Genomic DNA, 27724 nt, shown 5'->3' with positions numbered 1-27724 from the left:
CTGGGTAACAAGAGTAGAACTTTCTACAAACTGTCAACAAAGACCCAAATAAAATATTGAAATTAAACAAAATGATCAGACATTTTTTCAACAGAAAAAGCTTTATTAAAAGGCTATTGAGATGATCCTGGCATACAGTGCATGAGTAGCTATAGCTAGCACACTACCAGTGCAAGCTGTTGGACAGCACATCTCCAATGAGACCTTTGTTAAATAACAGGGAAAATGCATTTCCTAAGACATGATTTCATTACTCTTTGTCCTTCTATCTCCTCTCATCTTCCGAGTGTGGAGAAGATAGTCTATTTTTTCTCAGTCACACCCACAACCATCAACTATTATCTTCAAGTATGCTAGCTAAACAGATGAGACACTTCTGGTCCATTGAGTCTTCTTTGCAAAGTTACTTCTTCTCATAGTAGAACCATTTATCCACTGGAAATAGAAAAGCAAAAAAAATAATCACATTAGATCTGTACAGGGTCAATTCCATTTCAATTCAGGCAGTAAACTGAAACTGCAATTATCCCCACTGAGGAAAAATGTAATTGGAATCTTAGCTTACTTCCTGAACAGCAATGGAATTGACTGTCCTAAAAGAAAATACAGTGGGGCAAAAAAGTATTTAGTCAGCCACCAATTGTGCAAGTTTTCCCGCTTAAAGATGAGAGAGGCCTGTAATTTTCATCATAGGTACACTTCAACTATGACAGACAAAATGAGAAAAAAAATTCCAGAAAATCACATTATAGGATTTTGTATGAATTTATTTGCAAATTATGGTGGAAAATATGTATTTGGTCAATAACAAAAGTTTATCTCAATACTTTGTTATATAGCCTTTGTTGGCAATGACAAATGTCAAACGTTTTCTGTAAGTCTTCACAAGGTTTTCACACACTGTTGCTGGTATTTTGGCCAATTCCTCCATGCAGATCTCCACTAGAGCAGTGATGTTTGGGGCTGTTGCTGGGCAACATGGGCTTTCAACTCCCTCCAAAGATTTTCTATGGGGTTGAGATCTGGAGACTGGCTAGGCCACTCCAGGACCTTGAAATGCTTCTTACGAAGCCACTCCTTCGTTGCCCGGGCGGTGTGGTTGGGATCATTGTCATGCTGAAAGACCCAGCCACGTTTCATCTTCAATGCCCTTGCTGATGGAAGGAGGTTTTCACTCAAAATCTCACGATACATGGCCCCATTCATTCTTTCCTTTACACGGATCAGTCATCCATGTTCCTTTGCAGACAAACAGCCCCAAAGCATGATGTTTCCACCCCCATGCTTCACAGTAGGTATGGTGTTCTTTGGAAGCAACTCAGCATTCGTTGTCCTCCAAACACGACAAGTTGAGTTTTTACCAAAAAGTTATATTTTGGTTTCATCTGACCATATGACATTCTCCCAATCTTCTTCTGGATCATCCAAATGCTCTCTAGCAAACTTCAGATGGGCCTGGACATGTACTGGCTTAAGCAGGGGGACACGTCTGGCACTGCAGGATGTGAGTCCCTGGCGCCGTAGTGTGTTACTGATGGTAGGCTTTGTTACTTTGGTCCCAGCTCTCTGCAGGTCATTCACTAGGTCCCCCCGTGTGGCTCTGGGATTTTTGCTCACCGTTCTTGTGATCATTTTGACCCCACGGGGTGAGCTCTTGCATGGAGTCCCAGATCGAGGGAGATTATCAGTGGTCTTGTATGTATTCCATTTCCTAATAATTGCTCCCACAGTTGATTTCTTCAAACCAAGCTGCTTACCTATTGCAGATTCAGTCTTCCCAGCCTGGTGCAGGTCTACAATTTTGTTTCTGGTGTCCTTTGACAGCTCTTTGGTCATGGCCATAGTGGAGTTTGGAGTGTGACTGTTTGAGGTTGTGGACAGGTGTCTTTTATACTGATAACAAGTTCAAACAGGTGCCATTAATACAGGTAACGAGTGGAGGACAGAGGAGCCTCTTAAAGAAGAAGGTACAGGTCTGTGAGAGCCAGAAATCTTGCTTGTTTGTAGGTGACCAAATACTTATTTTCCACCATAATTTGCAAATAAATTCATTAAAAAAATCCTACAATGTGATTTTCTGGATTTTTTTTCTCATGTTGTCTGTCATTGTTGAAGTGTACCTATGATGAAAATTACAGGCCTCATCTTTTTAAGTGGGAGAACTTGCACAATTGGTGGCTGACTAAATACTTTTGCCCCACTGTATGTGTACACAACCATGCAATCATTCCAGGTTGGTCATAAAAGTGGGATTTTTACAATACGTCAATTAACCATCTGATAGTCAAGGCAGGGACTTACTTTTCACAATCTTAAGGTAAAAAATATTTTAAGAGACTTACCTGAGCAGGGGATATGATCTTCAGTTCCACATGGGCTTGTCTAAAAAACAAATACAAGCATTAATAAATACATCATTGGATGGTCTGACTGAGCAAAGTGTAAAGATGTATGCCAGACATGTTTGACAACACCAGAGGTTTGTAGGAAGCATGTATGTGTAGAATATTACAAACCCTGCAATGCACTTTGAATTGCTCATTTTGATTTGAAGTGCTGACCCCATCAACAGAAGCGAGTTTCATCCTTGAATTGCTCTATTTTATTTGAATAGCTACTGACCGTAGTACTAACCACAGTACTGACCGCCGCAATTAAGAGCACAGCATATAAAAGGAGACAGTTCTGAGCTGACCCTGAAGTTCTAGAACATAGTCATAAAGAAGCAGGAAGTACTGACCCTGCCTACAACAGCCTTGGCCTCGTCCGTAGAGCAGCAGAAGGGGCTGTCTCCCGCCGACACGCACGTGTTTTTACTGCAGGATGGGAGGAAACATCAGTCAGATATGAATTAATACTCTAATACTGTATTCAGATGAAGGGGTTAAACCAAGGCATCATACCTTTTAAAGGGTTAATCATTTGTTATGGTAAACTGTAAGGTCTCCTCTTCTAGGAGACCTCTGTGTGTGTATTAGCACCTGTTTTGAGTGTTGTGCCCTTCACACTATCAGAAGGCAGAAACCTCCTACGCTCATACTCCTCCTGTCTGGGCCCCACCTGGCTATCTGAGGTTCTGAGAATATGACTGGTGTTCCGAGAACACAAGGCTGCCGCAGGCCTGATGAAAACAGCCACCTGTCAGAAGATGCTTGGACTCGTTCACCTTGTTATGACCCTATACTTGTGATGAAAGGTCAAGTTTCGGTCAAACACTTCTGAGCTTTTAATTGCTGACAAGATGGTTGCTGCTGTCAGGGGGAGGTTAGATTTATTAAAATGTTGTTGCCAGGGAAACTCACACAAGGAGGACTGGGAGAGGCTAAATGAGTTACAGGATGACTTAGACATTTTGTAGAACCTGGGGAGAGCTATCATATACTGTAGTCTGTACCAACTTCTGCCTACAATTGTATTACTAAAGCAGAATTTTAATACTTAAACAAAGAATCTGTGTTTCCTTTCCATTACTAATGTATGTTTGATAATTATATAGACCTGATCATCTGTTGAAGAAATTGACCAACACAGATTCAAACAAGTTTTTGCTTGTTGCTGTACTCAAACAGAAGTCAAATCAAATTTCACAAATTAAGCAGCAGGGTTTACATGTTAGAATTACAGATGGGGCCTTTAAGAATGACTTCACATTAATTATATTAAAATGATGGGACTGTAATAAACACCAGTTTTAGAGGTACTGTACATTAAAATGATTGTACATTGTGTTCTCTCCTCACCAGTTGAGTCCTCCAGCATTGGTCTTCTCAGAGATAAGTGCCTTCCAGAAGCCATGGGTGCTCTTGATTGTCTCAATGGCAAAGTCCTGACAGGGAAACATACAGACCGAGCAGAGGCTGTTGTCAGGGTAAGGAAACATACAGACCGAGCAGAGGCTGTTGTCAGGGTAAGGAAACATACAGACCGAGCAGAGGCTGTTGTCAGGGTAAGGAAACATACAGACCGAGCAGAGGCTGTTGTCAGGGTAAGGAAACATACAGACCGAGCAGAGGCTGTTGTCAGGGTAAGGAAACATACAGACCGAGCAGAGGCTGTTGTCAGGGTAAGGAAACATACAGTTTGGGGGAAGTTTCCTGGACACAGACTAAGCCTAGTCCCTGACTAAAATGCAAACTCAATGGAGAATCTCAATTGTGAGTGTTTTAGTCCAGGACTAGGCTGAATCTGGGTCAAGGAAACCAACCCTTCGTATTTCTGTATTATGCTGAGCCAATCACTCTAAACCCAATTTCCTTACTAGTTACTATTGAACTTCACTGAACACAGGGGCATACTACGTTGCAACAGGATAATATCACCTTGTGATACTCTCTGTTCATCATATATGCATAGTCACTTTAACCATATCTACATGTACATACTACCTCAATCAGCCTGACTAACCGGTGTCTGTATGTAGCCTCGATACTTTTATAGCCTCACTACTGTATATAGCCTGTCTTTTTACTGTTGTTTTATTTATTTACCTACCGATTGTTCACCTAATACCTTTTTTTGCACTATTGGTTAGAGCCTGTAAGTAAGCATTTCCCTGTAAGGTGACCTGTTGTATTCGGCGTACGTAACAAATAAACTTTGATTTGAAATGTCAGCCCTCTATTTGGCCAATGCAATCTAGCCTGGGTACCACACCACTTCGGCATTCAACAACACTGCATTGCTACAAGGCTACGAAGGCATAACAACACAATGGCTAATGCAGAAACAGACTGGCATACAGGCTAAACTGCTATCCATGTACCTAGATTGAAAAAGCTGTTTTAGATGTGTGGTGCAAATGATGTGCTACAAAGTAAACAGAATGAAAATGATCTTGATGAGTGTGGACGAAGATACTGGAACACGAGGCTCTGGCAATACCTTGCTTAATGCAACAGAAACATGGACCACTGCCTCAGACAGGGCTGACACTGTATTGTTGGGTTCTGAGAATAGGAAATATACTTATTCATGTCACTGATGGAGTGCTGAGGTTCAGAGGGTCTACACCAGAAGTTAAGGGTTATAGGAGGAAGGTACATAGTGTGTGCAACTAAGCTTGGAATGTGTTGAGTGCAGGGAAATGATAGCATGTGGCAGAACTGATAAGGGGAAAATCCACTGAAGGCTCATATGACGTAGCTCCCTGCTCAGCAATAATGATGCAATGTTTAAAGATAAGGAGGAGACTCCACCCAAAGTGGGGTATGAATACTACCACAGGGGAAGCCATGTCTGTGTCTGAATTACAGCCGTATCGACCCTTTGGGAAGAATTACATTTGGTTAAGCTTCTCTAGTGTCCGTGAGTTATTTACTCAAAAGTAGAACCTAACAGTAGGGAATACAAGATGGATACCTTGTCTTTGAACGCTCCGTTGAAGGCGAATTGGTTCTCTGGTTTCCCGTCTGGTACCTTGTACCTCCTGAACCAGTCCACCGTGGCCTCCAAGTAACCTGGCTTCAGCCTCTGGATGTCACTGATGTCTGAGGTACACAGGATAAGGAGACAGGTGAGAGGATGACTGTGGCAATAGGAATAGACACACACACACACACACACACCTGGGAAAACAATAGTTCAATCATTGCATTCTTCACTTGAGCAATCATATTCTAGTACTACTACTTGCAGTGACTGGACCAATGGGCAGCATTAAGGAATGGCCTGTTGTATTAGGGATTGTCAGTTTAGCCCACATCCAGCTTCTCCGGTGCTTACCGTTCAGGTCCTTAGCTTCAGGGTCCTCCACGTTGATGGCCATGACTTTCCAGTCAGTCTCCCCCTCGTCGATCATGGCCAAAACCCCCAGTACCTTCACCTTGATCACTTCACCACGCGAACACACCTGGAGAGGAGACAGGGATGTGATCAGTACAACATAGAGAAGTAGGATATTGGTATGGGGATTGGTCAATTTCAATGATAGTATGTAAAATACAGGTCACATGCCTGAGGAAAGTTAATTTCATCAGACACCCACACATGAAGCTCACACCATAAATTCACTACAGACAGCTGATGTAGTAACAAAACAGCCAAATTGGTACCAACATACTTTTCAAAATTGGACACTTTGCTTTGGTGACAAAAAGCTGCTTTGAATGACACCTGAAACACGTAAGAATGTCAGAGAGTGAATGGAATAAACCAGATCCACTCTAAAGGTTTAATGGTTATAAGATAAAGAACAAGTGCTGTACCTTGGTACCGATTTCACAGACGTCAATTGGGTCGTTGTCACCACAGCAGCCAGTGTCTCCATCTTTGTGCCCGGGGTCCTCCCATGTCTATCAAGAAAGAGAAATATCACTGTCAAAAAAAGATTGAGATACTTAGTTCATATCACTACAGAGAAATAGGCAATCAATGCCAACTCAGTTCTAGGTGATCAATGAATTCAGTTAGACACGGATAGCGTAGTCTACATTGTCAGACCATATGTAGCTTGATACCAGGTTAGTGACTGTCTGGTGGCAGGTTAGTGACTGTCTGGTGGCAGGTTAGTGACTGTCTGACCTGAGGTATTGCTCCATAGTTCCAGATGTAGCCTTTGTGGGGGAAAACGTTGGCGACATAACGCAGGTTCCCCTTCTTCACATCCTGCTTGATCGGATTCAGGGGGTCTTTGGTCGCAATCTGGAAGTAGCAAAGCCAAACATTATTAAATGTGCTTCCACCGTCTTGAGAAACAATCTGTCCCTAATGGACACACGTACTCTTAAATCTCCACCCAGTACAGCCAGAATAAGACTGGCCACCCCTCGGAGCCTGGTTCCTCTCTAGGTTTCTTCCCAGGTCCCTGCGTTCTAGACTGTGTTTCTACCTCTGCATTGCTTGCTATCTTTTAGGCTGGGTATCTGTAAAGCACATTTTATTTATTTTATTTCACCTTTATTTAACCTGGTAGGGTATTTGAGAACAAGTTCTCATTTACAACTGCGACCTGGCCAAGATAAAGCAAAGCAGTTTGACACATACAACAACACAGAGTTACACATGGAATAAACAAACATACAGTCAATAATACAGTAGAAAGTCTATACAGTGAGTGCAAATGAGGTAGGATAAGGGAGGTAAGGCAATAAATAGGCGAAGTAATAACAATATAGCAATTAAACACTGGAATGGTAGATGTGCAGAAGATGAATGTGCAAGTAGAGATACTGGGGTACAAAGGAGCAAGATAAATAAATACAGTATGGGGATGAGGTAGTTGGACTGCACATTGTGACGGCTGATGTAAAAAGGTCTTTATGAAATAAATTTGATGCCTTATTTTGCTTACCTCTTGACTAGCTAGGGGTCAGATTCCCAGACAAAAATTAAGCTCAGTCGAGGATTTTTCAAACGCATGCTCAATGGAGAATCTCTATTGAATTAACTAAAAATCGAATGGACAAGGCCTAATCGGAATCCAGGAAACCGGCCCTAGATCGTAAAAGCCAGACTAATCTGGCTAAATAAAGGCTGAGTTGTTCTGATTAGTGACAAATGGATACAGGTAAGTAGGTTTGCATTATTATATTAGGCTTATAGACTAAGACCTGGTATATTACTGTACAGGTAAAGTTAGCAGGAGAAAGATCTCCGCATGGCCAAGAGCACAACGTACACACCAGAGTTAGGCTCAATTCGAAATGAAGGCAGTCAAATCAAGAAGTATATAATAATTCTAATTGAAAAAAGGGCATTTATTTTCAACGACTCCACAATAAACAAAAAAGTTGTAAAAGTTTTTTTTTTAATCTAAATTTAAAATTCAAATCACTTCCTGAATTGACTGCATTCAATTCGAATTGAGCCCAACCCTAGTACACACAACAAGGTTTGTTTCTGCACCCTGCACATGGAAATATGCCACTGACTTTATTGTGGTATGCCAGTCACGTTTTTCACATACTGTGTATTTTTAAAAACTGGCTCATTAAATCAATCAATCAAGGTGAACCTACCTCCATCTTTGAGTTGGTCCATCTTGGTACTTCAACAACCACGTGGAAAATGTTCTGAAAGAGAAGAAAGCAATAAATCATTCTGCTTTTTTTGTATGCCTGTGTCACACACTACATCTCATTCCAAAATCCGTTGGTCTCTTCTGGGAAGGCTTTCCAGCAAATGTTGGAACATTTCTGCAGGGACTTGCTTCCATTCAGCCACAAGAGCATTAGAGGCCGGACATCAACGTTGGGCGATTAGGCCTGGCTCACAGTCGGTATTCCAATTCATCCCAAAGGAGTTTGATGTGGTTTAGGTCAGGGCTCTGCGCAGGCCAGTTAAGTTCTTCTAAACATATTTCAACAAACCATTTCTGTATGAACCTCACTTTGTGCATGGGGGCATTGTCATGCTGAAACAGGAAAGGGCCTTCCCCAAACTGTTGCCACAAAGTTGGAAGCACAGAATCGTCTAGAATGTCATTGTATGCTGTAGCATTAAGATTTCCCTTCACTGGAACTAAGGGGCCCAAACCATGAACAACAGCCCCAGACCATTATTCCTTCTCCACCAAACTTTAGTTGGCACTATGCATTGGGGCAGGTAGCGTTCTCATGGCATCTGACCAAACCCAGACTCGTCCTTTGGACTGCCAGATTGCGCAGCGTGATTCATCACTCCAGAGAACGCGTTTCCACTGCTCCAGAGTCCAATGGCTGCAAGCTTTACACCACTCCAGCCGATGCTTGGCATTGCGCATGGTGATCTTAGGCTTATGTGCGGCTGCTCGTCCATGGAAACCCATTTCATGAATCTCCAGACAAATAGTTATTGTGCTGACGTTGAAACTCGGTAGTGAGTGTTGAAAACGAGAAGAGATTATTTTAATGCACTTCAGCACTTGGCGGTCCCATTCTGTGAGCTTGTGTGTCCTACCACTTTGTATCTGAGCCATTGTTGCTCCTAGACGTTTCCATTTCACAATTACAGCACTTAAAGTTAACCAGGGCAGCTCTAGCAGGGCAAAAAATTTGACTAAATGACTTGTTGTAGAGGTGGCATCCTATGACGGTGCAATGTTGAAAGTCACTGAGCTCTTCAGTAAGGCCATTCTAAAGCAAATTATTTCCTATGGAGATTGCATAGCTGTGTGCTCGGTGTGGCTGAAATAGCCGAATCCACTAATTTGAAGGGGTGTTCACATGGAGTGAGATATATTCACACATGTGAGATATATATATATATATATATATATATATACACATACTTACATATACACACACATACATATATACTTTTGTGTAATATATATGTATATACACAAAAGTATATACACACTATCTGTCAAAAACTTTAGAACACCTACTCATTCAAGGGTTTTTCTTTATTTTTACTATTTTCTACATTGCAGAATAATAGTGAAGACATCAAAACTATGAAATAACACATATGGAATCATATAGGATCCAAAAAAAGTGTTAAACAAATCAAAATATATGTTATATTTGAGATTCTTCAAATAGCCACCCTTTGCCTTGATGACAGCTTTGCACAATCTTGGCATTCTCTCAACCAGCTTCACCTGGAATGCTTCTACAACAGTCTTGAAGGAGTTCCCACATATGCTGAGCACTTGTTGGCTGCTTTTCCTTCATTCTGCAGTCCAACTCATCCCAAACCATCTCAATTGGGTTGAGGTCAGGGGATTGTGGAGGCCAGGTCATCTGATGCAGCACTCCATCACGCTCCTTCTTGGTAAAATAGCCCTTACACAGCCTGGAGGTGTGCTGGGTCATTGTCCTGTTGAAAAACAAATGATAGTCCTAAACCAGATGGGATGGCGTATCGCTGCAGAATGCTGTGGTAGCCATGCTGGTTAAAGTGTGCCTTGAATTCTAAATAAATAACAAACAGTGTCACCCGCAAAGCACCCCCCCTCCCCCTCCCCCCTCCTCCATGCTTTATGGTGGGAAATACATATGCAGAGATCATCTGTTCACCCCCACCATGTCTCACAAAGACTTGGAGGTTGGAACCAAAGATCTCAAATTTGGACTCCAGATCAAAGGACAAATTTACACTGGTCTAATGTCCATTGCTCATGTTTCTTGGCCCAAGCAAGTCTTTTCTTATTATTGGTGTCCTTTAGTAGTGGTTTCTTTGCAGTAATTTGACCATGAAGACCTGATTCACACAGTCTCCTCTGAACAGTTGATATTGAGATGTGTTTGTTTCTTGAACTCTGTGAAGCAATTATTTGGGCTGCAATTTCTGAGGCTGGTAACTATAATGAACTTGTCCTCTGCAGCAGAGGTAACTCTGGGTCTTCCATTCCTGTGGTGATCCTCATGAGAGCCAGTTTCATCATAGCGCTTGATGGTTTTTGCGACTGCACTTGAAGAAATGTTCAAAGTTCTTGACATTTTCCATTTTGACTGACCTTCATGTTTTAAAGTAATGATGGAGTGTCGTTTGTCTTTGCTTATTTGAGCTGTTCTTAGTATGGACTTATGTATACCCCCTACATTGTCACAACACAACTGATTGACTCAAACGCATTAAGAAGGAAAGAAATTCCACAAATTAACTTTTAAGAAGGCTCACCAGTTAATTGAAATGCATTCCAGGTGACTACATAATGAAGCTGGTTGAGAGAATGCCAAGAGTGTATAAAGCTGTCATCAAGGCAAAGGGGGGCTATTTGAAGAATCTCAAATATAAAATACATTTAGATTTTTTTGGTTACTACATGTTTTCATATGTGTTATTTCATAGTTTTGATGTCTTTACCATTATTCTACAATGTAGAAAATAAGAAGAATTAAGAAAAACACTTGAATGAGTAGGTGTTCTAAAACATTTGACCGGTAGTGTAGTGTATCATAACATCAATATACCCAGTTATAATGTATTTATGACTATGGATGAGTTGGAGGAAACGAAAGGCCATCCAACTGGGATATATTATTCCAGTGAGATAAGATAACAGGAAATCCAGAATTACTGCATAATGATTGAAGAGTTCAGTGTTGGAGGGGTAAAGACCATTGCTTTGACAAACAGACTATGACCTTGCTAGTGCTACTCCTACTCTCCCACACGCATAATACATTAAAGCTATTCTGACCACAAGGTTTCACCATGGAATCAAAAGTTAAACTTAGTGGGTGTCTTCCTATAAAGAAACAGTTGAATAGATATCCCATTGTGTAATGGGGTGTTGTAGCGGAATAAAGGTGACATACTTTACCTGGCTCTCATCAGCGTACATGGGTATGTCATGGAATGGGGAGACATACTTTCCATCAGAATTTTCTAGAGAACAGACAATAACATACAAGTAAATTAATCTATATGAATTCAATCACTTTGACTGCATCCCTTTTGATTTAAACCAAAACATTTCTATACATGTTTGCCCATGGAAGAAGTGGTCTGAAAGTTACTTTTTGGATCTGAATACCAAAACATTCAGGAGATAGAGACGCTCAAAGTTGACCCATTTTGCATACCTCACCATACCACGAGTGCATTCACGTCTTCTTCACTGGAAAAGATAAACGGTTGAGGTTTATATAATTGAAATGCTTAAAAACAGAGTTGTCAAACTATTTTATAATTTCTTGAAAAAAACAGTTTAAAAATAGTTTGGCAATTCTGTTTTTAACTTTGCAATGATATCAAATCTCAACCTTTTATATTTTCCAGTGATGAAGACGTGAATGCACTCATGGTATGGTGGGGTATGCAAAATGGGTCAACTTTGAGCGTCTCTATCTCCTGAATGTTTTGGTATTCAGATCCAAAAAGTAACTTTCAGACCACTTCTTCCATGGGCAAACATGTATAGAAATGTTTTGGTTTTTTAACCTTTACAAAAAAGGTGCTCCGCTAGTTTTTTCCACATAAACTGAAATTAGGCAATCTAAACAGCTGTGAAATATATTTTCAACACCAAAAATATTGGATTTTGAAGCTAGTGACTTGCCTAGTTAAATAAAGGTTAAATACATTTTAAAAGTTTACAAAACCAAAAGTAAAAGATGCAAAAATTTAACTTAAGAACAGCAAGCATAGAAATAGCACACATAGAACAGAGTGTACCGATTAAGCTCACCAAAATCTTAGATTAGACATTTAATGTATACAGCCCTAATTGTATTTTTTTATTTTTAAAGTGGACATAAAATGAAATATGAATCTGGCATTAAGTTTTATGACTTTACTTACAAAGATACGTGAAAAGCCCGAGCTAGGCTTAATGGGTACCGATGTAAGTGGGCATAATGGGTACGTGGGCTTTATAGGTACACTTACCAAACCACTTCTTAAACTTGCTTCCAATGAGAATGACAGACCTATAACTATGTGAATTTGTCTGGGTTGCCCAAAGCAGCTTTAATGTCAATTATCCAAAATATGCATAAACTCAGATTTTTTAAATTTTCGCACGTTGTAGCTTAGACCCTACCTTACATCATCTGAGGTTTTTGTGTTGTGCCTGCCATCGGTTGAGACAACATGCTCTTGAATACAGGGTGGGTGTCATTTCAATCATGGAAATTGAATTCATAGAATGAACGAGCATGCGGCAGAGTCGTGCCGGACCTTGGGCTAGAAGGTTGACCTGCTCCCTGCCTGTTTCATTACAATATATTTCACAGCAGTTTCCATGGTACAATGATTCTCTACAATATACTCTCATGTTTTGTCACAAACTGAAATGAGGTAAACTATTATCATTTTAGCAACCACGAAATGGCGGCACGATTTCTGCATAGTGTAACATTTCAATGGCCATCCATAGCAACGGCTCCACTTGGGCTGGTAGCCTAGTGGTTAGAGCGTTGGGCCAGTAACCGAAAGGTTGCTAGATCGAATCCCCAGGCTGACAAGGTAAAAATCTGTTGTGTTCTGCCCCTGAGCAAGGCAGTTAACCCACCGGTCCCCGGGCGCTGAAGACGTGGTTGTCGATTAAGGCAGCCCCCCCGCACCTCTCTGATTCAGAGGGGTTGGGTTAAATGCAGAAGACACATTTCAGTTGTACAACTGACTAGGTATCCCCCTTTCCTTTACTTACTCACCGAGTCAGAGCTGCCATGACCGGAGTGCATGCAGAGCAAGCTGCCTGTGCACAGGGAGCGAGTGACAGAGAGAGGAGCAGCTAATGGATTTATTAATGGAGGAAGTTATTTCTGATTTCGGGCCTGGGTAGGGCCTGAATGTTGTCGGCATATGTAGTGCTCAGGCTTAAAATTCATGCCCACGAAGGGCTCTGGTGTAAATGTAATCAACTCTTACACATGAATAACATGTATTCATAATGCAACCCCCAGAGTAATAGACATCAGGGCTCAATCACAAAGGCTGCACTGTATGCAACAAATATGAAAAACTGCTGCATCACATTCAATATCAACAAGGATACATTCAGCCTAACTGGTTAAATGAGAAACACCTTTGACAGCTCTTGAAGCCTCATCTTAGAAACTGGGCGTAACCCACACCGTTTATAAACGGAATTCTCTAAATTGCTGGTGTGGTAGCCCTTTCAACAGATGGTAATGTTAACCATATACAGTAATTTCACGAAGCTGTCTGCCGCCCAAGGGCAATGCCCCGACTCTCCAACGCTTTACTTTCATATCACATCAAAATAATTTCAAAAGGCTAAAAATACACTTATTGTACACTGTTTTAACCGGCTTTATCACAGTTGCAGCAGACAGTATTTTCCAGTGACAACACGTTTCTGGCAGCCTTCTTCCTTTATGCTACATCTACACACAGGTGTTCGGAGACGCAGATTGCTAATTACCACAGGTGGTCCCTCTGTCTTCATTAAACATGCGCTGTAACATGGAGATATGGCTATGTGGGAACACTAACCCTATAAAAGGTGTGTATCAATTTAACCTATTGTTTTTGTATTTATTATTTTTCATAAGGTCCGTATGCTTCCAAAACCATACTGCAAGCTATACGTGTCAATGTTCAGACCAAGTATCAGGGCTCTTAACAAAACTCCCCATACAGATGATGTCTTCGTCCAATGACTTGTGTAATGTATGGAACAGATTGTCATGATCAAGGGCTAGGAGCCAGCTGTGGTCGATACATTCAGCTGAGAACCCAAGACAGGGAAGCTGAAAGTTTGGCCAACTTGGGTTTTCGAGAGCTACTTTAGTTTACAATTGGCTCATTCATCCCCCTCCTCTCCCCTGTAACTATTCCCCAGGTCGTTGCTGCAAATGAGAACGTGTTCTCAGTCAACTTACCTGGTAAAATAACGGATAAATACAAATAAAAACTTGTGTGGTATCCCAACACTAGTTTATATCAGAAATACCACATATGCAGAATTAATTTAATAAACACTTAACTTAGGAATTAATTGGATCCTGATACCAAGTCAAGTTAAAGTACAGCAAGTTCGATAGAAGCATATGTCAGCCAACCGGCAAAACTGGTCCATTCAATTACTAGTTTGTCTGCTCAAATCAATCAATGTGGGGCAAAGGCCAAGCGATGGTACACGCCTATACTTATAAATCCACGATGCTAGGTGACAATATGTGAAATCTAGCTACACTTGAACGTAGCATTAGATAGGAGTATAAAACCAATGCTAAAGCAATGAATAAAAGTGACACGTGGGAGGTTGGGGCCCGATCCCAGTAGCAAACCGGCGAACCACAATGGACACGATTATAGCAAGCTAATAAGCTAAACTAATATGTTCATTAAAAAGTGAACCATACTTACTGAAAAACAAACGATAGCTCAATGTATTGGGGTTCCCCCTCTCTTCGACTGTGAAGCTCATATTTAATCTGTTGGTTTCTTGCCGAAACTGCGGTGATGGTTAGTGCACTTTGAGTGTTCAAAAGAAGTCCACCCAGAACTACACTGCACATGCGCATTTCTAGGCCGAGTTTGGAAAGTGCAGCAACTGCGCATAACGAATAATCATATCGCGTTGAAGATTACGTATGCATACTGATACTGTCTGTGGTTCATTCTAAGAGTTTATCTTGCTTTTGCAAACCAGCTGAATGTAAGGCAGGTCTCCAATCCATTCTACTGTACATTTTCTTGAATATGGGAGATATCATGATATCAATCCGCTAAAACGATGTCCTGCTATATATAGTTTGTTAGAGTTGATCATGTGCTACGTATTAACGGTAAAGCAAAATATCCCTCAACCTACATCAAATAACATATATATTTTTTTCTAAACACGTGTAGTGGGTCTCTTCCATTAGCCCTTAGTTATTATTCCAAACCATACAGTTTGAAGCAGAGATCAATATATAATGACGAGCTCATGTCTCCGCCCTAACAATGGGAGTCGTTGTCATAAACTGTGTTCGAATACTCATACTAACCGTAATATTTGTGACATAAATTGAGTATGTAGTATGTTTCTAAGTCATAGTATGGCTATAGTTATTATGCCAAATGTTCCCGGATGTCGTACTAGATTCGCCAAAATACGAAGTATACACGCGATGGACACTATTTCCGTGTTTGTGTATAAAGTATTTGGCAACAAGAATACAAAAATTAAAAATAATTTCTGTGGTTTTGTTATCATTGTAATAGTAACATATTCTATATTTTATGTTAAAATTATAGGCAGTGTTCATAATGGTAAATAAGTACTTTGCAAGGTTTTCCCAAAATTCGGACACAAATTTACATTCAAAGAACAAGTGAGACAGATTCTCACCTTCTTTTTCACAGAAAACGCAGATAACATCAATAGCCACACATTTGGAAATCATAGGATTACATGGATATATCTTATGTAAAATGTTGAAGTGCACTCCCTTAACTTTGTTTGGTATACAGTATTTGTAAGGCCTTAACCATGCATTTTTCCAGACAATGTCAGGAATAAGCATGTTCCAGAAAAACTTTCCTCTCGGTGTAAATTGGTTTTGTGAATGAAGAATTTGTCTTATATATTTATTACAACAAGATTTCTCAAGTAAGCCCACACCTTCCAATCTGAGTTCTGGATAAACTTTGTGATCATTCCCAAAATTAAAATTAGAAATTAAGATGACTTTTCATAAGTGTAGTTAGACCACTGGGAATGGCTTTGATCACAGAAATAAACTCTCTGAAAGGTATTGGAAACTCCTTCAATGTTATAAATTGTTCATATGTGAGAATATTACCCTTGTTGTCGAAAATATCAAGAACAAAGTCAATATTCCTCTCATGCCAAAATTCTATACCAAAATTAAAATTTTTTCTGATTGAATTGAATTATCTTATTAAAACACTAACCCTAGTGAATAACAACAAGAATAACATCTTCATGAATCATTATAATAAGATATTTTCAGAGTGAATATAATTGCACTTAAATTGTTTATTTTTTGTATTTTATTTGTATTTATATTTTTTGTATGTTTGAGCATTGTTAATACCTGTGTTTGGTTTGCTAGACATTTTTGATGTAACAATGTAAGTAGATTTTTGTATTATGAATGAAATAAATTTATAAATAAATAAATTAAAATAAAATAAAATGTAAAAAAAAATACACTATTTCCGTGCTTTTAGGGCCCATAATGCCATTCTCCAGAAAATGGGCGTGGCTTTACAACGGTTTCAGATTTGAAGAAAATTGTGGAAAATATGCAGCCGAAGTCTGACGAGAGCAATAGAAATTCGTTGCTTAAATTATGATAAATGTTACGAACATGTTGAGCAATGTAATAAAGCAATGACTTTTCAAATAAGTTACACTTTCTTGGCTGACAATTTGTTTGCTAATATATCCTATCATTACAGCATTATGTTGAGTTAGCTACCTACTGTAACATTAGTTGGCTACTAATACATTGAACTTGCCAGAATATTTACTCTGCAATCTAACTACCCAACTTTTAGTGACTTGATTATTCATGTCATTCATAGTTTACCTAAGTGGTATAGTCGTTTGAGTGCGTTTGTAAATTATCTCTAGCTATCTACTCCAATTTCAGAGCACTCTCGTGCAGGCATAGAATAACTGATGACTTTACCAACGCTCAACACCAGTTGAATGTGGCCGTGTCAGTAAACGTCTGCAAAAAAGCGTAATTAAATTGTTGCCAGCAGCACCGTTACAGTCACCAATGCTCTGGATAACATGAAAACTGCCTAACCAGCTCTGCTGAGCAGAGTAAACTGGTCAGAATGAGGTGTTCTCTCATTTGTGTCTGGAAATAGCTAGCAAGTTCACTTGGGTGCTTGACTGCCGTTGCGAAGTCGATTTCATCTACCCTGCTCGGATCATCCCTACTCCTTGGCCAGAGCATCCAGTGTGCGACAATATGACAACGCCCTGAATTTAAACCCAGAGAGCAAACCCTGGCAGCCCAGATTGAATTTACGAACACACCCTAAATCTAGCTAGTAATTTGTTAATATGCTAGCAAGAGGTTGTATAACAACAGCATCAACTTCTGATAGACAGGCGAAGCGCTAATATGCTCAACTGAAAGGTTACCGTTCGTTTACAGTACACTAAAATTGACTTGTACTATATACTCATTAAGTATACAGTATGTTAGTATGGGTATTCGAACACAGCTAAAGACTGTAAAAATAGTTCGTTGTCCCAGCAGGCGACAAGCTTAGGTCTGCTTAAACCCAGAAACGCATTGAGATATTTTTGACATATTTCGGAGTAACCATCTCGCTTTGCCTCTTCCTCTGTTTGAAAACTGTGATTATTCTTTATCGTTTGTCATTGCATAATAGCTCCACCAGGCGACAGCGGGGCTACTCTTCCACGACGTCATATCCGGTCTCCTTGTGTTGTTGTTCTTCCTGCCTGGCGGAGGGAGTGGGGCTGTGCTGACGGCTGGGAGGACGAGAGGAGCCACAAGAAAGACTTGGGAAGAGATAAGAGAGAAAGAGAAAAGGCCGTGGGTTACACCGTCCGTCGGGTTAGGCATCAACCACCTACAGATTACAACACCGTCTGACCATTCACTAAACCGGGGGTGAAATGTCGTCGTCTACCAGTCGTCAGTTTAGCGAGAGCAGGGTCATTCCGACCAGGACGGTGTTGATCAACGATACAACGCAGCTACCTCATGACTATTGCACCACCCCAGGAGGCACTTTATTTTCGACCACTCCGGGAGGTAAAACCAACACAAATTTATAAATTGCATATTATTGCTTGTTTGTCCCGCCCCTGCCGTGGCAATGTGATTGGTTAGTGTTCAACAGCAGTGATTCTGAATCATGGTGGCTGCCTACATAACAATGCAATAGATTATTTATTGTAGAGGAGGCTGGTGGGAGGAGCTATAGGAGGACGGGCTCATTGTAATAGCTGGAATGGATAATGGAACGGTATCGAACTCATCAAACATATATTCCATTCAAAACGAATTTATTTATATAGCCCTTCTTACATCAGCTGATATATCAAAGTGCTGTACAGAAACCCAGCCTAAAACCCCAAACAGCAAGCAATGCCATTACATTGAGCCCACCCTCCTAAAGCGCATCCCACCAGTCGCCTCTGATTTATTGATTTATGCTCGATTGTGTCATTTGTCATTTTCAATAATTAGTCATGTTTTGAGCTAGTCTCTATTAAAAATAGACATGTCCATTTTATATTTGATATAATAATTAACAGATTGCATTTTGCTCCTCCGTCGCCTACTGGTTTTGCCTGCTGGAAAGATTTGCTTCCCTCCTGCGCGCCACTGTTTTGGTTCAGTGCAGTTAGAAAGCAGTAGTTGCACCACTGATTTTTAAAAAGAAAAGGCACCTGCAAAATAAAATATTGTATCTATTAGGTTGTGCTGTATCATTGTTTCATGTCCGATGCACTCCGGGTGTTGTCATTTCACTTTGCCTGTAAGAATCACAATGTATAACGGGCATGTATGATTAGGCTTTGCTGTATCACAGCCTCTGGGAGAATCTAAAAAGGATCGGACCCTTTTTTTTCAATTTTCGTCTGAAATGACATACCCAAATCTAACTTCCTGTAGCTCAGGACCTGAAGCAAGGATATGCATATTCTTGATACCATTTGAAAGGAAACATTTTGAAGTTTGTGGAAATGTGAAATGAATGTAGGAAAATGTAACACATTAGATCTGGTAAAAGATAATACAAATAAAAAAGTTTTTTTGTTTTGTTTGTACCATCTTTGAAATGCAAGAGAAAGGCCATAATGTATTATTCCAGCCCAGGCGCAATTTAGATTTTGTCCACTAGATGGCAGTGTATGTACAAAGTTGTAGACCGATTCAATGAACCATTGCATATCTGTTCAAAATGTTGCATCAAGGCTGCCAAAAGGTGTCTAATTGGTTTATTAATACATTTTAAAGTTCATAATTGTGCACTCTCCTCAAACAATTGCATGGCATTATTTCACTCTAATAGCTACTGTAAATTGGATAGTGCAGTTAGATTAACAAGAATTTAAACTTTCTGCCCATATCAGCTATGTCTATGTCATGGGATTTATTTTTGTGTTAATTACAACCTCATGCTAATCACATTAGCCTACGTTAGCTCAACCGCACCGTAGAGGTTGCTCGTGCTCTCTCGCCTCCTTCTCAAAACCAATTGGAGGAGAAGGTCAGAGGTGAGGGACCTCTGGCTTTCTCATCCAGTGGGTTTTGAGGAAGAATTGAGGACTATGCACTTGAGATCTGCCACTGACCCAGAGTAGCCTTCCATCAGCCTACCAAAGGTTGCACCTTTGTAGAAAACTGCATATCTGGTAGCTTGGAAGTAGATACTGAGAAATAATCAGTAGGACTAATGTTACATGATTAAATATGTGAAATAATTTCTCCCCCAAGCTCTTTACAGGTATTTAACACCATTCTACATTTTTGACATCTATTTTCCCAACATCAATCACTTAAGTCACATTGTTAAAATGTTTTCATTCAGTTACAAAAGTAACAGTCCATGGCTGAGCCCTATATGTGAGTGCACCGTGGCTGTATAAGTACTGAAAAGCTTGGTTCTGGTGACTTTTTAAAAGGAAAAAATAAAAATAATATTTCTGCCCCCAGAAATGAGCTCAATAACGTATTGGTAAAATTATTATAGTATTCAGGATGCAATTTCTTTCTGAAATAAGACATTTATCTTGACAAAAATTAAGAGGGGAACATTTGACTGAACATGAATTAAAGCGAACAAAATCATGTTCATCACAAAAGGAGGGCGTTGGAAATCTCTTTCCAGGTTCTTACAAAAGCCTAGGTCTTCATCAGGCATCCATATATAGGTGGGAGGTGAAAGTTCCTCTATATAGGGGCTGTACTCAGTGACATCCCTTCCAGGAGGTAAAAAAATGTATAACAGTTGTTCACAATATTCAATGTATTAAAATATATGATCATACACAAGGAATGGGATCAATATTTACAATAATATACATACAATATTCAATTAGGATCAAATAAACACTATAATTTGGAAATGTTGAAACTATGAAAACGGTTTCAAGTCAAACTCCTAGTTAAGGCCAAGAGGAGGGTGTGCTAAGCTTGTGGATCCAGAAAGAATCCCTTTGAAGAAGTTTCTTCTCACTGTCCCCGCCCCTGCGTGACATCTTCTTTTCCAATGTATCTCAGAGAACTAATAAGATGTCCAGCTTGTATGAACAGCAATGAACAACAACCAGATTGTTTGTCTCACCTGCCCGTATATTCCTGCGGTGCTCAGTGATCTGTGTCTTAAGGCTTCTATGGATTTTCCGTATGTAAGACAGACCACAAGGACATTTCAACATGTAAATAACATTGGTGGACATGTAGATAATCAGGCCTTTGATATTAAATCTTTGTCCTGTGCGGGGGTGGGTAAATCAGTTACATTTGTAAGTGAGGCTGCATTGAGCACATTGGCCACACTTGTAATTACCCTCTGAAACCTTGTCCAAGCAAGTTTCCCTTTTCTCTGGTGGGTAATCAGATTTAACCACAATGTCTCTCATGTTTGGTTTTTAAAAGACCATACGTGAGGGATGAAAAAAAAAATGGGTTTCAGTCAAAGCTGTCAAGGTAAAGTGTGACTACTTTGTAGAATCTCAAATATAAAATAAATTTTGATTTGTTTAACGCTTTTTTGCTTACTACATTATTCCATGTGTTTCTTCATAGTTTTGATGTCTTCACTATTATTCTACAACGTAGAAAGTAGTAAAAATAAAGAAAAACCCTGGAATGACTAGGGTGTGTCCAAACTTTTGACTTGTACTGTATATATATGGAGCAATTTAGCAAGTACGATTTGTTATCTGTAATGGTTATGATAAATTAGGCATTGTTGTGCACTGTTGGTGTATAGATAGATACTGTATATTGCAACAAAAACAAATCTGGCATTGTGTTTTTAAAAGGTTTATTTTATTTGAGTACTGGAGTTCAATATCATTTATTGTGGTAGAACTTAAGTTGAATAGTTGTGTTCTATTCATAAATATTCATAAATACGAAAACGACAATGACTGTTATAGATGTGATATAATCAACATATTAGAGGTCGACCGATTTATGATTTCTCAACGCCGATACCAATTATTGGAGGACCAAAAAAAGACGATACTGATTAATCGGCCGATTTACTAAAAAAAATAAATCAATAAATTTAATTAAAAAAAAAAAATAATAATAATAATAATAATAATTTTTAAATAAAAATAATATTGACAATTACAACAATACTGAATGAGCACTTATTTTAACTTAATATAATACGTCAATGAAATCCATTTAGCCTCAAATAAATAATGAAACATGTTCAATTTGGTTTAAATAATGCAAAAGTGTTGGAGAACAAAGTAAAAGTGCAATATGTGCCATGTAAGAAAACTAACGTTTAAGTTCCTTGCTCAGAACATGAGAACATATGAAAGCTGGTGGTTCCTTTTAACATGAGTCTTCAATATTCCCAGGTAAGAAGTTTTAGGTTGTAGTTATTATAGGAATTATAGGACTATATCTCTCTCTACCATTTGTATTTCATTAACCTTTGACTATTGGATGTTCTTATAGGCACTTTAGTATTGCCAGTGTAACAGTATAGCTTCCGTCCCTCTCCTCGCTCCTCCCTGGCTCGAACCAGGAACACAACGACAACAGCCACCCTCGAAGCAGCGTTACCCATGCAGAGCAAGGGAAACAACCACTCCAAGTCTCAGAGCGAGTGACGTTTGAAACGCTATTAGCGCTAGCCATTTCACATCGGTTACACCAGCCTAATCTCGGGAGTTGATAGGCTTGAAGTCATAAACAGCACTGTGCTTGCGAAGAGCTGCTGGCAAACGCACGAAAGTGCTGTTTGAATGAATGCTTACGAGCCTGCTGCTGCTTACCATCGCTCAGTCAGACTGCTCTATCAAATCATAGACTTAGTTATAACATAACACACAGAAATACGAGCCTTAGGTCATTAATATGGCCGAATCCGGAAACTATCATCTCGAAAACAAGCCGTTTATTCTTTCAGTGAAATACGGAACCGTTCCATATTTTATCTAACGGGTGGCATCCATTAGTCTAAATATTCCTGTTACATTGCACAACCTTCAATGTTATGTCATAATTACATTAAATTCTGTCAAATTAGGCAGCCCAAACTGTTGCATATACACTGAACGCAAGAGAAGTGACACAATTTCACCTGGTTAATATTGCCTGTTAACCTGGATTTATTTTATCTTAGGTTTAAAATTTAAAATGTATTTATTTTAGGTTTAAAAATATATACTTCTGTGTATTGATTTTAAGAAAGGCATTGATGTTTATGGTTAGGTACACATTGGAGCAACGATACGCACCGCATCGATTATATGCAACGCAGGACACGCTAGATAAACTAGTAATATCATCAACCATGTGTAGTTAAATAGTGATTATGATTGATTGATTTTTATTAGATAAGCTTAATGCTAGCTAGCAACTTACCTTGGCTTACTGCATTCGCGTAACAGGCAGGCTCCTCGTGGAGTGCAATGTAATCAGGTGGTTAGAGCGTTGGACTAGTTAACTGTAAGGTTGCAAGATTGAATCCCCCGACCTGACAAGGTAAAAGTCTGTCGTTCTTCCCCTGAAAGAGGCAGTTAACCCCCTGTTCCTAGGCCGTCATTGAAAATAAGAATGTGTTCTTAACTGACTTGCCTAGTTAAATAAAGATGAAATAAAGGTGGAAAATTAAAAATAATTTTAAAAATCGGCCAAATCGGTGTCCAAAAATACCGATTTCCGGTTGTTATGATAACTTGAAATCGGCCCTAATTAATCGGCGATTCACATGGTGTACCAGTTCTCTAAAGCAGGTTTGTAATACATATGTTGTCACCTTATTTGTTTTCAGTCAACGTTTGGAACTAATATGTCAATGATTTTACTAAGTAATCACTCTCCTCCATCGTAGGGACCCGGATCATCTACGACCGTAAGTTCCTGTTGGACAGGCGTAACTCCCCCATCGCCCAGACCCCCCCGGCTCACCTGCCCATCATCCCCGGGGTGACCAGCCTCAAAGTCCTCACCGAGAACGGGAGGAACGAGGTCAACAACCGCATCAAACCCAACAACAGTCATGGCAAGACAGCCACCGGTCAGTAGGCTACTATTACACAGAGAAGTATTGTTAGAATATATATCGGGCAGGTTTCTCAGACACAGATTAAACCTAGTCTTGAACAAAGAAGCAACCAAGAAACTCCATTGAAAGTGCGCTTTAGTCCAGGACTAGGTTCATCTGTTCAGAAAACTGTCCATATATGTACAGTGGGGCAAAAAAGTATTTAGTCAGCCACCAATTGTGCAAGTTCTCCCACTTAAAAAGATGAGAGAGGCCTGTAATTTTCATCATAGGTACACTTCAACTATGACAGACAAAATGAGGAAAGAAAATCACATTGTAGGATGTTTAATGGATTTATTTGAAAATTATGGTGGAAAATAAGTATTTTGTCAATAACAAAAGTTTATCTCAATACTTTGTTATATACCCTTTGTTGGCAATGACAGAGGTCAAACATTTTCTGTAAGTCTTCACAAGGTTTTCACACACTGTTGCTGGTATTTTGGCCCATTCCTCCATGCAGATCTCCTAGAGCAGTGATGTTTTGGGGCTGTTGCTGGGCAACACGGACTTTCAACTCCCTCCAAAGATTTTCTATGGGGTTGAGATCTGGAGACTGGCTAGGCCACTGCAGGACCTTGAAATGCTTCTTACGAAGCCACTCCTTCGTTGCCCGGGCGGTGTGTTTGGGATCATTGTCATGCTGAAAGACCCAGCCACGTTTCATCTTCAATGCCCTTGCTGATGGAAGGAGGTTTTCACTCAAAATCTCACGATACATGGCCCCATTCATTCTTTCCTTTACACGGATCAGTCGTCCATGTTCCTTTGCAGAAAACAGCCCCAACGCATGATGTTTCCACCCCCATGCTTCACAGTAGGTATGGTGTTCTTTGGATGCAACTCAGCATTCTTTGTCCTCCAAACACGACGAGTTGAGTTTTTACCAAAAAGTTGTATTTTGGTTTGATCTGACCATATGACATTCTCCCAATCTTCTTCTGGATCATCCAAATGCTCTCTCGCAAACTTCAGACGGGCCTGGACATGTACTGGCTTAAGCAGGGAGACACGTCTGTCACTGCAGGATTTGAGTCCCTGGCGGCGTAGTGTGTTACTGATGGTAGGCTTTGTTACTTTGGTCCCAGCTCTCTGCAGGTCATTCACTAGGTGCCCCCGTGTGGTTCTGGGATTTTTGCTCACCGTTCTTGTGATCATTTTGACCCCACGGGGGTCTTGCGTGGAGCCCCAGATCGATGGAGATTATCAGTGGTCTTGTATGTCTTCCATTTCCTAATAATTGCTCCCACAGTTGATTTCTTCAAACCAAGCTGCTTACCTATTGCAGATTCAGTCTTCCCAGCCTGGTGCAGGTCTACAATTTTGTTTCTGGTGTCCTTTGACAGCTCTTTGGTCTTGGCCATAGTGGAGTTTGGAGTGTGACTGTTTGAGGTTGTGGACAGGTGTCTTTTATACTAAGTTCTTTTATATTAAGTTCAAACAGGTGCCATTAATACAGGTAATGAGTGGAGGACAGAGGAGCCTCTTAAAGAAGAAGTTACAGGTCTGTGAGAGACAGAAATCTTGCTTGTTTGTAGGTGACCAAGTACTTATTTTCCACCAAAAATTTGCAAATAAATTCATTAAAAATCCTACAATGTGATTTTGATGGTCCAGCATTTTATTTTGTTGTTCGGCTAGCCATGTGCAACATGTACGGGCAGTTACAAGCCTGCTGGATATAGTGCCAACTGCGTGATCAATATCCACCTTCATAACATGGATGAAGCCTGAGCTGGAATGTGGCTGGCTAGCTGTATAAAAGCCTAAGTAGGTCTAGCTTCCATCGTAGTATAGAGTACAATGCTTTAGAGTACACTGTTGGTTACATTTTATTTGTGTTCTTGTGTTTAAAGGTGAGGACGCTCAGTTCGAGATGGACATCTAACCACCCCTGAGGAACCTCAACGGAACAACAGAAGAAGGAACTAACCTTGTACCTGTGCTGTGTACCTGTGCACCAGTGGCTTGGCTTGTAGAAACCAATTTTTGTGAGCCCTCATGTCAATCATGGCAGCCATCTTCTTTAGCTCTCTGTCTCGCCGTCGCTGGGTGTGATGTATGTAAACCATGCGGATAAACTATACCATATAATACGGTGGCTCTGTTTCAATGTCCATGCTAGGATACCACTTACAATGAAGCAATGTATTTGACATGTTTTCCCCTAAGTGGTATAGTAGTGGGATATTGGAATGCAGTCTTCATGTACTGTAGCCAACTCTTCAATAGTTGTCAAGCCATACACAGAGGCATTGGCTACAGTACAAACCAACTGGGCTACCAGGCTATGGCCAACCCTGAGACCTAATGGGAGACTGCTGGTCTATTTGAACAGGTCTCAGGGTTACAACTGGCATATTTGTATGTACTTCAGCCACACAGCAAGAGAAAGGGTCTGAAACCAAGGTAACCAGAGATATACTTACCCATTAACTAAATGTAGACGCCCAAGTCAATGCAGTAATCTAAGATGTCCATTCTGTATGTCTGTACTACCAGAGCACACTGTAAACACAGCCTTCTTTACCACTTCAGACTTTTTATAATGGGGCCCAGGAAACTGTGCAACATGTGCTACTTGTAATACTTTGTAGAGCAAAGTACCGGCCTTAGAATCTTCAGTCAGAAGGATTGATATAAACAAATAGTTTGGTTTAAATGACTGAATATGCTCCAAGGTCTCATAGCTGCCTGTTTTGTAGTCCGTTAGGTTACCAACAATTAAATTAATATGGACGATGTGACAGATTAGTTTTTTCTTCAGATTAGCTGAGAATTTCATCGTCATTCCAAGCCTTGAATTATCCATCACCAATACAAGTCTGACTTTATGTTGTGTTTTGGTTCTTTCTGGTAAAGGATTTTATGAAGATTGGGCTTTTGGTTTGTGGTGATGATTTGATAGATTTGCAAATGGAAGGAGCAACTTAATTGATACATTACTTACAAGATTACAAGACAATAGTTAGGTTTAAACAGTCTGATATTTGCTGCATTTGAATGAACTACGTAAACTGTTGAAGAACACAGATTTATTAGAAAATGAGACAGGAAAAAGTTTAAAAACGTGAATCGTTTCCAACAATTTTTCTATGCATTTTATTACATACATTACTTCTATCTTGACATTGAACTTTTTTCAATGTCAAATACCAAATGGACATGAAAGGAAGAGCTGAGACCATTTTTTCATCAGACATTGAAACTGTATTACAGACATCTCTCGTTTAGGTAATAGACTACACTTCCACCGTCTTTCTTACCTTAATCTCTTCTTCTTCTTTCAGTCTACTGTTTTAAGTGTCTCTACCCCATGCCTTACACATTACATACCAAGATAAAAGGTTGCTACTAAAATGGAGTTCCTTGTCTACTGATTCAAATGACCCTCAACCAGAAAATAGTTATATTTTAAACAGACTTTTATGTTTGTATTTAGCACTTGAAAATAAATATTGTTTTAAATACATTTTTTAAAACCGTTTTTTTTTAGTTATTCAGATCATGGCCATTATTGTTTTGGATGATCATACTGTTACCATAACTAAAACTGTCAGCAATTAAACCACGTTTTCATTCCATCTCTAGGTCCTCTCTTATTCAGATTATATATTTTAAAAAATGATTATATATTAAATGCAATCATTGGATTTGATTGAAGGAGAGAAACTGTTATTTGGCTTTCTGAGAAATTATAAAATCCCAGTCTATTAATGTGGAAAATGTTTATGTGTTAAACATACAGAGCAATTGTATCCATTTTGAATTGCACATGTTTCTGTTGGATTAGGATTGTAACTCTTTGTTTTGAAGTAGGCCTGCAGCAATTGTTTTATGGGAAACCAGCTTGAGACCAGTTTGGTTCTACACATGGAGGGCTTTTTACATTGTATTTTTTTCGTAAAAAAGATTTGAAACAAGAAACCCATCTTCTGTTCCGATTTGAAATAACTTTATTTTCAGAGAAATGCCAATGCCATTGGACACTGTTACAGCAAGATCAATAAAGTTCCTTGAAGATTATGCTGTTGTTCTCTATTTTGTCTTCAAACAGTTGCATGTTTGAAATCACACGTGGTTTTACATGGTTGAAATCACATGTGGTTGTACATGGTTGAAATCACACGTGGTT

General features: G+C 39.7%; 2 protein-coding genes across 4 annotated transcripts; one reads left to right on the top strand and one right to left on the bottom strand.

The window, feature by feature from the left end:
- Window positions 1–82: 82 nt before the first annotated feature.
- On the bottom strand, window positions 83–17670 carry ipyr (Inorganic pyrophosphatase). Of its 3 annotated transcripts, none has more exons than XR_016486089.1 (11): window positions 14704–17670; window positions 11189–11253; window positions 7956–8009; window positions 6520–6639; window positions 6204–6290; window positions 5722–5848; window positions 5359–5486; window positions 3420–3826; window positions 2741–3361; window positions 2343–2382; window positions 83–435 (listed from the first exon to the last, which is right to left on the bottom strand). XR_016486089.1 is itself a non-coding variant. In NM_001165208.2 (11 exon segments), coding segments are annotated over 11 exon segments (876 nt in total). In that variant the 5' UTR covers window positions 14765–14838; the 3' UTR covers window positions 91–403.
- On the top strand, window positions 5174–27615 carry LOC110530475 (eukaryotic translation initiation factor 4E-binding protein 2). The gene is made up of 4 exons (XM_021613577.3): window positions 5174–5512; window positions 17704–18092; window positions 23374–23559; window positions 25446–27615. The coding sequence occupies exons 2-4, from the start codon at window positions 17954–17956 to the stop codon at window positions 25475–25477; spliced, it is 357 nt and encodes a 118-aa protein (XP_021469252.2). The 5' UTR covers window positions 5174–5512; window positions 17704–17953; the 3' UTR covers window positions 25478–27615.
- Window positions 27616–27724: the final 109 nt, after the last annotated feature.

Source organism: Oncorhynchus mykiss, chromosome 1, assembly GCF_057628025.1.
Source record: "Oncorhynchus mykiss isolate SJ-2025 chromosome 1, ASM5762802v1, whole genome shotgun sequence".
Taxonomy (NCBI): Eukaryota; Metazoa; Chordata; class Actinopteri; order Salmoniformes; family Salmonidae; genus Oncorhynchus; species Oncorhynchus mykiss.
Note: the sequence above shows the minus strand (reverse complement) of the source record. Positions and strands in the feature narration are given on the sequence as shown.